This window comes from Thamnophis elegans, chromosome 4 (genome assembly GCF_009769535.1).
Source record: "Thamnophis elegans isolate rThaEle1 chromosome 4, rThaEle1.pri, whole genome shotgun sequence".
Taxonomy (NCBI): domain Eukaryota; kingdom Metazoa; phylum Chordata; class Lepidosauria; order Squamata; family Colubridae; genus Thamnophis; species Thamnophis elegans.
The window spans coordinates 24752741-24766880 of record NC_045544.1 but is presented as its reverse complement, the minus strand read 5'-3'; the positions used below and the strand labels follow the sequence as shown (position 1 = coordinate 24766880).

General features: G+C 36.5%; 1 protein-coding gene across 1 annotated transcript in view; it reads right to left on the bottom strand.

Annotated features, from left to right (window-relative positions):
* Positions 1-2573, bottom strand: part of KLHL32 (kelch like family member 32) — a 54323-nt gene extending 51750 nt beyond the window's left edge. Inside the window, 2 exon segments of the mRNA XM_032214874.1 lie at positions 56-236; positions 2494-2573. Of these exon segments, the coding sequence (XP_032070765.1) occupies positions 56-236; positions 2494-2516 (204 nt within the window). The 5' untranslated portion in view covers positions 2517-2573.
* Between the last annotated feature and the right edge of the window lie 11567 nt (positions 2574-14140).

Genomic DNA, 14140 nt, shown 5'->3' with positions numbered 1-14140 from the left:
ATTACATAAAAATATAACTATACTGTGCATATACTATACAAACATATTAACTTACTCTGAAATAGTCACTGCATGCTGCTAGCACAGCCTTATGAGCTGGGAATTTCTGTTCTTCAGCAATTAGAGTTATATCACAGAGTATCCCATCATTTCTTTGTTGGTTCAGAGCTGCCAGGACAGCATCATTGTGAGAACTGGATTGGCAAAGTCTCTGACCAGTCAGCATATCTTGAATACTGCGAAAGAGGGAAAATTAGGACCATGAGAATCAAAATAAAATCTATGGAATATACCCATGTGCTTTAAATTATCTGATTTTTTAATCACCACATATATAATCTATCTAAAGATGTATCTATACAATCTTTTTTCAGAGAAAAAAGTTCCTGAGAATTCCTTGTAAAGGGAAATTGGACAGAAATTCAATATTATGGCTGGAGACACAGTCAATCAGATGTTTAGATTGGATATGATATTTCTGCCCACCTGTCAAGCCCTTCCCAAGGACCTGGAGTAGGGAGATGTTTTATTGTTATTATATACACAATGTGTGAAATCACAGCTGCCACTTCATTAGCTCGTGAGGGCCTTTATACACATCAAGTTCTTTCCAAGAACCTAGGATGTCATAATTTATTGGTGTAATGTATTCGTGGATCCAAATATTGTGACCTTTTGCAATTGACAGATGGAAATTTTGTCAATGCGCAGATTTTCTAAGTGTCATATAAAACGTTTTGTGTCAATAACCACCATCACAATCTGTTTATGCCATAATCTTCAACTTCAATTATTGCTATCGGTATTATTATTATTTCTGGCAATTAAAAATCCAGTATTTTTTTCCTATTTCTGCACAGAATCAACAGATCTGCAATATTATGGTCTGTCAGAAATATTACTGTAGTCTATTAGACAAAAATATATCTCCTCCTTCTTTACCAATAATGCTATTCTAAACATACAACAGTTGTGCCATACATAAATTATCATTCCTAGGCTCACATTAACTGAACTGCAATTCTTATGTTGTGTAAGAATGTACAATGTCAACCAATAGCATGCAATTTCCTCCAATTTTCCTGAATATAAGTAATTAAATTGGTCATTGCCACTAGAAATGGTAATACATACTATTCTTCCAACACTCTGGAAATGTTCAACTTATATAATGCAGTTTTGAGAAGGCTAAGTGGCAGTACTGAAGCACTGAAATGTCTTACTAAATATAGCACTGATTCCTTCAGATAATTTATGTATCACTACCGTTCCTGTCAACACTTTTTGCTGCAACAAAAATAAACACACACTAGAAAAAGTTTTAACAAATCACAAAGAAAAATGAACTACAGAATAAGGGATAGTATACTAGAACTGCATTTGCATTTCTCAGGGTCAGCCATTCCTACAGGACTGTGATACTCTTTCATGATGATAAACATGTCTATACCTGTATCTCCCAGAAATCCCAGGCACTGTAGCCCTTGGGAATACAGGCTGGGATTTTGAAGGAGGAGAGCCATTTGGTCTGTGGAAGCAAAACATTAATCTGGTGATAGCTTGCCAACTTAAATAAAATCATTAGAAAGCTGCTTTTCATTAAATGCAGCTCTGATAAAATGGGCTAAAGCGCACAAAGTTTCATCTTTAAATAAAACGTGTTAGTGATAGTTCAGCTGGAATTCTGGCTTTAAAGTCTCAATACATCTGAAGGAAAGACAAAGAAATTAAGAAACACAACTCAAACTAATTTTAGAATTTGCTTTTAAATAAAGTTGCTTTTTTGCCTACTAACTTACGTTAATGTCATGCAATGAACATGTTAATGTTTAAGATAATAAGATGGTAATTATTAACCTTGCATGTCTAAAATGTCCCAAACATGTAAATCCAAGCCAATTCTTGTGCTTAATCGTTTGTTCTAGAGTTTTGGACACATTTTTAGACCTAAAGAAGTGCAGATACAAAGTTCCCATTTCTTTTTACCATGCATAATTAGAATCACACTTGCAATATGTAAACACCACAAATAGTCCAATCAGCTGGGGAAAATATTTGTATTACAGTAATTGAATGAAATTTGGAGGAGTAAAATATCTTATTATTCTTTGTACTTTAGCTTTTATATGTTTTTTAAAAAAATAATTTTGAGGACTGCTCTATGAGGATGACCCACAATACTATTCTCTTCCTTTCTCTCTCCCCCCCCCTCCCCCCCGATTTACAAGTTCTTATTTTAGGCTGGAATGCACAACATGTAACGAGCTGACAAACCCATGAAAAGAACAAACATTTTTTTTGCATCCAGATTTTCTGTGAGAAAAGTTCTCATGAAAATTCAAGGGAGACTACCACATTACAAAAACAAACCTTTGGTTGACAGGGTAATCTTGATGGGGTATCCGTGCTTGCAGAGGGTGGTACTGTCATCCTTTGGGTAACATGAACACAGATAAAATGAAAATTGGCTGAGGCAGATACTGTGAACTATACCTGAGGCACACTTCAGATGGCATCCTTCAGCTTTACTGTTTGGAATCCCTTACTTCTTAATAATTTACAGAAATGCACTACACATTCAACTGAAAAGAAGAAAAAACTGAGTTAGAATTAAAATGACTTCTGTTCTCTCCGTTGCAGAGAATACTGCAAATCACTACAAAAAGTAATTAGGCTAAAAATTCATGCTGAATAGTTAATGCCAGTATCAATGCCCAATAGGAGATATTACCTGCCAATATTTAGTATCAAGTTACAAGTATACTTTTTGGAAATTGCAAATTGAATATAAAGATTGATGTAGAAAGTAGCCTATTTCCTATTTTCCAATTGTAAGACAAAATTCTGGACTCTCTAAGAACTGTTTACTTTTCTTTAATTAAAATCCAAAAATTTAAATCAGTTCAGCACAGTATACATATTTTGAGCCATATCCTGAATGAATCTTTTCTGCTGAAGCTCCTACAAACTAATTCAGACAATACATTCTTGAATTCTTTATGGGGCACAAAAAGTTATGATGCTTATACCACAATATTCAACTTCATGACTGAGTCATTAAGAATATCCCACAAAGCAACATACAAAAATTACAGAAAAAATAGCATTATTTTAATTCCATCAAAAAACAGTCCACAGTCCCTTGAGTTTCATTAATTCCACCCTTATTCCACTTCATATCTTAACCCTGTTACTTCAGCATGAAAAATTCAAGCAGCAGTGGAAATACAATTAAAGAGGTTTTCCATTGACTGATACTTGTATCCTATCTGCCAAGACAACAAGAATGTGAAATAGAACCAGAGAAGGATGATGCAAGTTTACCACTAATTGTTCCCCTATGACTCTTACTAATCAAAATACACATCTGCACATGTTATTTTTAAAGTTCGCTGTGAAGGTAATGCAATCTTATTTTTGCACATTCCAGAACACATCTCTTTCCTCATCAAAGAAAACATCATCTCTAGAAATTCCATGCAGAGATTCAAGGCATAAATCAGCACTCATTTACTACACGATAAAACATTTTCAAAACCCATCCTTTATCATCTTTCTCATGATGAACACAATGAACATCACATATTTTGTTAGCTCTATGAATAATTATAGGAATGCAGAATACACACAAATGGTCCACTATAGGATCAATTGCCATAAATGCAGGTGATTACATTACATTACAAAAACTGACTCCATTTTTTCTAGTGCAACTCTTTAACAGAGCAAATTTACACATTTTATTAGCTTTCATGTTTAATGTTAATCTTTCAGTTCTCATATAGATGTAGCCCAATATTTTGATGGGTTTACAAAGCCTCAAAAGTCTTTCATGTTAATAGCTGAATATGGAACAACATTTAGATCTTTCAAGGAAAATGATATTTGAAGAAGATAGATGATTCAACATGAATAGAAATCAAACAATTTGTGGGAACAGGAGCCAACATTGCGACGATATGGACGTGCAGTCTCGATGCTCCGAGACAGCAGCTGATACTTTGGCACTGGGTGGTCCAGTAGGACCTAAACTGTCCCGCAGTGAACAGGAAGAATACATCTTGCTGATCTCAGGAACATCGCAAAGTCCCTGATGGATCCAAGAGAAGTTCTTCAAGCCGGCGACAAAAAATCCAGCCATTAGGCTGATGAAGTTGGGGTGGCTCCAAAACGGAAGTATATGGAAAGAGAAAGTGTTTCCAGCTGGTGAGGAAATTTTGCCGTTTTAAAAGAGGCTGCCTATAAAAAACTTAAAGTTAATTTAAATTTGAAAACAGAAGAAATAAGCGGCGGAATTAAGCTTTGAATGGTTTTGGACAGTGGGTTATCTTGCTTTTTAAATGCTATGTTCATGAATGGAATTTATGCAAGCCTTTTAAAATGAATAGATTAAGTTTTCTTCTTCTGTTTTTTTTTAATTATTATTCTTTGTAACCTATGGACTAAAATTCTACTTCTTCACTACTGTGGGTGTTTTTTCCCTTTTCTTCTCTAACTCATTCAAGAATTTGACTTTTGTTTAACTTGGAATATAAAAAAGATACAAAAGGAAACAAAGAAAATTGTTACAACAGAGGGAAAGAAAAACGCTGCTGCTCGGAGGCTGGAGGTATGTGTATTAGAAACAAAACACTCTTACTTTCCTGATTATTCTGGCTTGGCACTTCAAGGTCTCACTGTTTGTTTATAGAGAGTGAGAAGAAGAAAAGCATACAGATGTTCCTTTGAAGTATATCTTTAACCAGAGAAAAGTGAAAATAAGACCTTATTGTGAATTTATGCTTAATATTGTAAAAACCTTCTAAGCCAGAGCAGCAGTGTTTGTCAGCTGGAGATAATGGCACAACTTCAACAGCAGAAAGAAATTTTAAGCCTGCAAAATATATTGTTAGAAATTCAGAAATTATCAAATACATTTGAGAGAATGGAGAAGAAGTTGGAAAACCTAGAGCACCTAACAGTAAAATATGATGAAGAAGTTGGAGATGTTTATCAAGTGGAAAAAGTGGAGGTTAGAGTCCTAAAAACAGAAGAGGAAAATGACCATAAAGTAATTAAATCCGCTGATATCTTTGGTGATTGGTTTGTGTCTGGAAATGGAAAGAGTGGAACACTGAAAGAGGAATTAAATGGAGGGGAGCTCTACCCCAGATGGTAAGATACAGAAGAAAAAACAAAAGAATGTATGGATTTAAAGAGAGAAATTTTATTAGCAACATCATTGATAACACCACTGACAATTAAAGATAAGCTGATTAAGGAAACAGAAGAAGGACATCGAAATTACATGAGAGACTTAATAAGCAATGAGTTGCTAAGAGGAGTCCATACAAATTTGATTAAGGAGATGATTAGAGGACTGATACCACAAATGGCAGAAGACATGAGACTGTTTTGCTACTGGAAAGATACAGGTTGATAGATGGAAGTGCATAATTTAAAACTAGTTAAACTTAGTGAAATTTAGTGACAATATAGTCAAATAAATAATTGATAATGATAATACTATATACATATGTATTGTTATGATAAGTAATAATTTGATATGAATATTTGAATGGTACCCATGAAAGGAAGATTAGAAATCTTTTTGGTTATATATAAAGGCTAATAAAAAAGAACTAAGTTAAATTTAGTTAAATTTTATTGGGGGGGGGGGAAATGTTACGATACAGGATACAGTTAAATAAAGGAGGGATAATGATACAAAGGAAAATGTATGGGTACAGCATAAGGAAACTGGATGAAAATTGTAAACAGTGATTTGGTAAGGAGGATTAGAAATTTTTGTTACTAGATATGGATGTTTAGCTAGACTAAGCCATAAGGATTCAGTGTTATTGGAGGATTTTAGAAATATCAAATGAAATGCCAGTATGTGGTTATGTTTTAAATCTTGATATATTTTATGATGAAGGACATTTAAACAATTGTAGTCAAATGAAAAGGGAGGTATGATGATGGTAATATGTATAAATATCTGAGTTAAAATACTTGAGTTAATATGAATTATGATTGATGACTGTGGAAGAGATGCACGGAAGTTTTTTTTTAACCAACTGATACACTTTCTACAGTATGTAAAAAGGAGGATTCTTTGTGTTGTGTTGTTTTGAAATTAAGGAGTCGAGCCTTGTAGCTCAATGGTTAACACATCTGCCTGAGAGGCAATAGAGCACAGGTTCGATTCCCAACATAGGGTATGGCTAGCTGATGAGAGCTAAATAGCTTGAAATAGATCTATACTAGTCTCCCTTTATTTATTTATCAGCATAAATATAACAAATGTAACAAAAAGGCAACAGTAAAAAATATTGGGTTTCTGTCTGGATGGTCTCTTGTGACGAGCCGAAGACAGAGAGTGGAAGTGTGACCTTCCTCCCATATTTGGGCATGCCAGGGGTTGTGACTTTAAATATATACCTCTCACCCTGGCTGGCTGATAAGGAGTCGAGCCTTGTAGCTCAATGGTTAACACATCTGCCTGAGAGGCAATAGAGCACAGGTTCGATTCCCAACATAGGGTATGGCTAGCTGATGAGAGCTAAATAGCTTGAAATAGATCTATACTAGTCTCCCTTTATTTATTTATCAGCATAAATATTATATATATATTATATATATATATATATATATATATATATATATATATATATATATATATATATATACACACACACACACACACACACACACACACACACACACACCACACATATATATATATGAAAGAAATCAAACAATTTGTGGATAAGAAGACTACAGCTAAGAGCTCTTGGCTGAAATGATCTGGGCTAAGGCAATTAAACAGGGTCATACCTGGTAACTGGCAGGTTATACTAGGCTAGTAGCGATAGCAATAGCATTCAGACTTACATAGCGCTTCACAGTGCTTTACAGCCCTCTCTAAGTGGTTTACACAATCAGCATATTGCCCCCAACAATCTGGACCCTCATGTTACTGACCTCGAAGGAAGAAAGGCTGAGTCAAGCTTGAGTCGGTGAGACTCAAACTGCCAAATTGCAGCCAGCCGCCAGTCATCAGAAGTAGCCTGCAGTACTGCACTCCAACCATTGCGCCACCATGGCTCTTAGTAGACTAACTGAGGAGTCTAAAAACATTCCCAAAACAAAGAATGGTGGAAATAGTCTAAACCAAGAAAACAACCTGGATACCAGTGGTGGGTTCCTACCGGTTCGGACTGGTTCGGCCGAACTGGTAGTGGTTCGGCGGCCTGGTCACTGGAACCAACAGCGACCCAGCCTCTCACGCCCCTGAATCAGTTCTCCATAAGCACCACCATCTTGTTTTTTGCTCTGCGCATGCGTAGAACAATTTTTATTGTACTGTGCATGTACATGCAGTGAGCATCAAGCACACATGGCGTGCCCATGAGTGAACCGGCAGTAGTGACTGCCAGAATCCACCCCTGATGGATACTTAAGAGAAATATTCACTAGCTGGACTGAACTTTATCTTAAAGTTAGGTATACCATATGATAAAAGGCTCAGCAAGTACTTAGCTGTTTTCAAAAATAATCTGAATTTGTTAGATGTATCTGAAGGAGGATGTACAAATTCAGTATAAGATCATAAATAATTCCAGTATTCAACCTGTGTATCCACCCTTATGAGTGCAACTTTTGCTGCTTTTTGTATTATGCTTCAATATTTACTACAGGTATAGATCCCTCTCTAATTGGAGTTGGCAAAAAAGAGAGCACAGCAAAGACTCACAGCAAAGGAGGAGATCATCCACTTTCGATGTAATCTCTAGCTTCTCCAGATACAATTAGAAAAATTCCTATTAAAAACATAGGGAAATCTCTTCGACAAAGGCAACCTTAAGCTAGATGAATCAGAAGACTCGCTTGATACAGTATAAAGAAGCTTGTACGACCTTGATTTTTTTTCTACACAGAATTGGTTGCCTGGAAACATGGCTACTCTATCCATTTATTCAATAGTTTTATGGTTCTCCACCCATTACTCCACCAGCTTTAGATTTTATTGGCTAGAATATTCTACTAAAACATTATACAAGAAAGCAGAGCGCAACCATTTCTCTCTGAAAACCAGCTTTTTGTCCTACATGCTGGCTTTTTAGAAACCTGGACATTCACAGGGATAATATTTTCAGGGATACGTTCTCATATTTACCATTGGTAGCATCACTTGAACCAGCAATTATTGCCTTAATAAATGTAGACATTGCTGAATAGGAAATTTGATTCCAGCTGCTTTGATCTATTGCACAGCAGTGAGCAACAACGACTTGGAAAGAAGATACTGACTTGAAAAGTACATTCCACTCCAGGAAGAACATTATGACCAGATTAAAGCTACAATTTATGAAATAACAGCAGAATCTGTGAAGCAATACTAAAGATTCCAGAGTTTCAAAATCATTTAGACCTACGGTATATTAATACTATGATAATAGTATTCTATTATTTGTGAAAGAAAAAATACATAATGTTAAAACGATTTTATTATCCTTTTCTTGAATTATGTTGTTCATTAAAGTAATACAGGCAAAATAATAGAAAAAATTAATTATGGAGGCTGGAAAGAAACTAATATAATACTAAAATAATTGCATTTTATCATAAAGTGTACCAATCAAACTGACTCGATTTATATGTCACAGCGTATAATGCTTGTGGTTTAATGTTATCTGAATCCCTTCTGTTTATTCTGGTTTATATAGAGAATTTATGGTTTACTTTTGCACATATCAGCAAAGAGTTTATTCACATTGATTCCATATGAAGCAGACCATAATTGAAAATGTTTCAGAGGTAATAAGGATATTAACTTTAATTGCAAATGTTAGGAATTCCTATAAAACGGGAGCAATTCCAGTATAATTTTCAGAAATATAGAAATACATGTAACAGATTACAGACACACATGGTTTTCAAATGTGGAAACATGAATGTAGCAGGATCATTTCTGCATTATTTGTATATAATGCTAAATAAGAATTGAAAGATTAAAGAAACATTATTTTTACCTACCTTCCTAACTTTCAAATAACAATTTTGAAGTAAAAAATGGCCTTAGGAGAGAGCATTGGGGAACGTTAAATTTTGGTATCTCCCTTGATCATTAGTATTCAGCAGGTTCTGAATAGTTATAGAGAACCGGTAACGGAAAATTTGAATAGTTTGGAGAACCGGTAAATACCACCTCTGTCTGGCCCCACCCCCATCTATTCTCTGCCTCCCAAGTCCCAGCTTATTCAGAGGGAATGGGGATTTTGCAGTAACCTTCCCCTGCCATGCCCACCAAGCCACGCCCACCAAGTAATGCCATGCCCACAGAACCGGTGGTAAAAAAAATTGAATCCCACCATTGGTACATTAGTACTACTGTACTGAAATGTATATTGTTTATTACTGTTACACTATGTAACAGAAGAGCCAAGGTGGCGCAGTGGTTAAATGCAGCACTGCAGGCTACTGCTAGATCAGCAGTTCAGCGGTTCAAATCTCACCGGCTCAGGGTTGACTCAGCCTTCCATCCTTCCGAGGTGGGTAAAATGAGGACCCAGATTGTTGGGGGCAATATGCTGACTCTCTGTAAACCGCTTAGAGAGGCCTGAAAGGCCTATGAAGCGGTATATAAGTCTACTGCTATTGCTATTGCTATTGCTATGTGATTTTTAATCCTCTGATTTTTCGATATACAGTATACTTAGCAGATAGAAGAGCAGCTAGAAATACTAATAAGTAAAACTAAAATCAATCAATAAAACAAGCATCATACAGAATCAGACAAAAATATGTGCTGCTTTCAGGCAGAAATACCAAATCACCATTTATGCACGTCTCGCTGATATCACGGTCATGACATTAGGATAAATTAGGAATATGGAGTAAATTGCTTTGTAATTTATTCTTGTTAAGAAGACATCTTTAATTCCCGTTCTTGCCAAATATATCTTCTATAAAGGCTAATGAGAATAAAATTGAGAAACCAATACTATTAGTCTACTAATATGAACAATATGAAAATATTTCCTATCAAGTCTTACTAGCTTTCTGGAATGAGAGGGGTAAACCAAGGTATGGTCCCCTCAATTCCTAGAGTCCTCCTTCAGGTTTCTTATTATCTTGATAGAAACCACCTCCAATCTTTTCCCAAATACTATAGCCTAATTTAAAAAACCCAATTGCTTCATTTTTTTAAATAAAAGCGAAATAAATATCAAAACAAAAAGAAAAAAGTTGAGTTTATATTTCAGTACACAAAACAACTAAATTCAGCAGAGCAGAAATTTGAGCCAGGATTTTGGTCTGGCTTTAGCACTTAAAACTATTGCAGGTAATTCATTAAGAGGCAAAAGAAGGTCAACCGATCTGGATACCAACCATGGTATTCTTTAGAAGCACAATGCCACAATAAGACTGGAACATAAATTTTCAGCGACTCTAATCCTTGGAGGAGGACTGCTTCTAGATGATTACCGTATATACTCGAGTATAGGCCGACCCGAATATAAGCCGAGGCACCTAATTTTACCACAAAAAACTGGAAAAGTTATTGACTCGAGTATAAGCCTAGGGTGGGAAATGCAGCAGCTACCAGTAAATTTCAAAAATAAAAATAGATACCAATAATGTTTTTGAATATTTATTTCAAAGAAAAACAGTAAACTAGCGGTGTATTCAATGAAATACTTCACTCACCTCATGATGCTGATGTCCCGCTGTGATGATGATGTCCCGTGCAGCCGCGGGAGCGATGTCCCGCCTCCTATGACACACGGCACAGTGATTCCTATCATTGGATCACTGTACCAGAGGAGGTGGGACATCGCTATGTGGCTGCTTGCCATAACAAGGAGGAGGTGGGACATCGTTGCAGAGCGGCAGGAGGGGGAGGAAGGGGAATCGTAAGACAGCCCTGCATTACATTAGAACGTGAGGAGGGGGGATGGTGCGGTGCGCGCTGCGCGGCAAACTGACACAGAGGGAGGGGAAACTCACAGGGGCGCCGGGCCATTCACGAGTGTCACCCAGCGGCATGGCCCCGCCCCTTTTTCTCCTCCATTTCGGGCAAATTTTTCACTGACTCGAGTATAAGCCGAGGCGGCTTTTTTTAGCCCAAAAAGTGGGCTGAAAAACTAGGCTTATACTCGAGTATATACAGTATTGTTTATTTTTTCCTCAAGAATTTCTCATCACACTGAAAATAGAATGAAAATATGCTCTACACTAGAGGCTGATGACTCTCAAGGTAAAGGAAAATACAGTTGGAAAGGTCAGATATTTCATTTACCTTGAAATGAACAGCTTCACTGGCAATGTATGGGTCCCATTAATTCCATATGGGTAAATAATCAGGCTGACAAGAGTGAGTGGGCTGATTATATCCCTACCCAAACACCTATGTGGTTTCATATTATCTAAGGGAAACTGGAAGTGTATTCTTCCATGACCAGCATGGAAACAAAAGGTAGACAGCTAATAATAGGTCACTTTCTTTTACTAGCCTAGCAACAGGTAAATAGTCAGCATTTCCAAACTAGTACTAGTCAGTAAACAATTTTCTGGATTTATTTACAAGAGAAATTTATCTAGAAATAACAATGATAAAGTGGAGAAGAATTGCCATTTTTACACCTCTCTCTCCTCAGTAAGCATAAACTGCATAAACAATAGACCCAAAGGAATACCATAATATAAAGCTTTGTAATGTCTGTTGGCTTAAGGACCTTGCCAAGATTTTGTGAATCCTGTTGAGGGTGAACCTGCTGTGAAAGTAAAGGGTCTGAGGCCCAAATTTTGGGGAAAGGTGCTTGGAATTGTAAGGAGTAAAATCTGCAAAGCTCTAGGCACCCATTTTGCTCCTTAGCCTTTATTCCCCAAAATAAAACAAGTGGCAGAAATGTTGGGCCAATTCTCTTGGAGGATAAAATCTGAAAATACCAAACACAAAAATTTATGTTAACTTGCCATAACCTCCATTCCTGTTCTGTTTCTTTCACAAAACCCACATCTATTCCATAATTTTAGAGCTTTATACATCCATGACATTCCAAATTTCAAAATACTACACAACTAGATTCCACTACTAGCTATTAACAAAAACTAAATATGGTTATGGAGAAGCAACAAGCAGCATTAAAATTCTGAAGAAAGCAGATGAACAAAACATCCATAAAAATCTTTTGAAATCAGGATAAATAAAAGAAAGCACTCCTTTATATGCTTAAGCCACGGAATTTACTATTCCAAGTGATAAAGCCAAAGCTGAACAGCTTTAAAAGATTATTAGGCTTATTCATAGAGACTAAGTTATTAATAGCTACTAATCGTGATGGCTATACATTTTCTCCAGTACGAAGTACAACAGGGTTCTCGGGATAAAGGCTGATGAACATTAGTGCAAAAGAGTTCTTATTTGTCCTCCTTGCAAATTTTCCAAATGGTATTTGGCTGACATACTTTAGAAACAAGATGTCAGATTACCGTAGATAGAATTTTAACTGGATGCAAAACTGCTCTCCTACCTCTGTTTATTTATATATTTACTTCTAGTATTTATACTTTCCCCCTAAAAAGCTTTCATAACTTGCATGATAATAACGATTGGACCCAAGTCAAAGAACTGCTTAGGATTACATAAATAATTGTTACATTTTCCAGCAGACTTTCTACTTTCTTCCTAAAAACAAAAGTTTAAACGTTTCCCCCCAACTCACTCACTTTTTGTAGAAAACTTTCATAATCTCCCAGGAGATGACTGCTGAACAGTACAGTACTATAATGTACTATATAAAAGCAGCAGCAAATCTCTTTATCTGGTTTCAACAACCAAGATCTAAAGCCCAGTTCTAGATCAGCAAGAAATGTTATCTCCCAACTTCTTGCACCAAAGCTCATTGTAAATAAATACCTCCCAAGACGTTGCCAACATGTATTGACTTCTCAAAGACTTTGATTGCACATATTAACAAAACCAAGCTCTATTGAATTAACTCTCTTGCTTCAATTCACAACACACTGAGACACAAATTAGCCAACTGCACTTTAGTTTAATGTATTACTGTATGTGAATCCAGTCAAAATGGCCTTTCAGTGAATGTTTCCTCATCCAAGAATATCTCAGATCAATCAATGAAGCTAACAGGAAAAAAATACAATAATGAAGTTTTGAAAAGGGGAAATGGAAAAGAAAAAAGGGGGAAACCCCCCACACACTCACACAGATTTTAAGAACATGTTCTGAAAGTCCAGAATATCTGGATATGACCCGTGTTTGGATATAAAGGAAGCAGCCCAAGAATTATGTATAAGTGGCCCCAGAATTGCACAAGGGGGGAAGGAACAAAGTAGTTTTTACGAATAGGATATACTTTATGGATGTGATTCTTCTCTATTTACAGCCAAATCAAGCCTATTCTTCAAACTGGTTGGATGTAGCTAATAGCCCAAGTTATCATACGGCTTTTTACAACGTGAAAGGCCCTAAAGCAGTGGTTATCAATCCCCTGGGGGTACACAAAGTCTTGAAGAAATGTTATGATTTAAATTTTAAGTTACATCTTGGTGGTCTGTGGCCATGATCTTTGGCCCCTAAAGGCCCATGGTGAAGAAAAGATTGAGAACCACTGCTGTACAGTTATCTGCATTTCCAGATGGCAACGATGTAAGGCATTTCCTTTCCACTCACCTGGCCTGAGACCACAAACCACATCTTAGATCTTCCTCAAAAGCAGAAAACCACGGCTTCAAGTCCTGGAAACCCCAGCTTGCAGCCCCTTCTCTTCAGAGTATTTTCCCCAGAACTGCAAGGTGGAGGGTGGGATGCCTTCCTTTCGAAGGTCAGGGGGAGATTATTTATTTGTTTGTTTGTTTCATCAAGCATGTATTTGATAACATATATTAGAAGAAACATGATTTTGGATACATGAAATGGATATGAATAAAAAGAAACATTAGGACAAGGACGGTAGGCACATTAGTGCGCTTATGCACGCCCCTTACAGGCCTCTTAGGAATGAGTGAGGTCTACAATAGACAGTCTAAGGTTAATGGTTTGGGGTTTTGCTGAGATGATGGAAGGCATCAGGGGCAAATTTATCACTTCTGCAAGGAAAGGCATAACCTGCAAATGCATGCTGCCCGC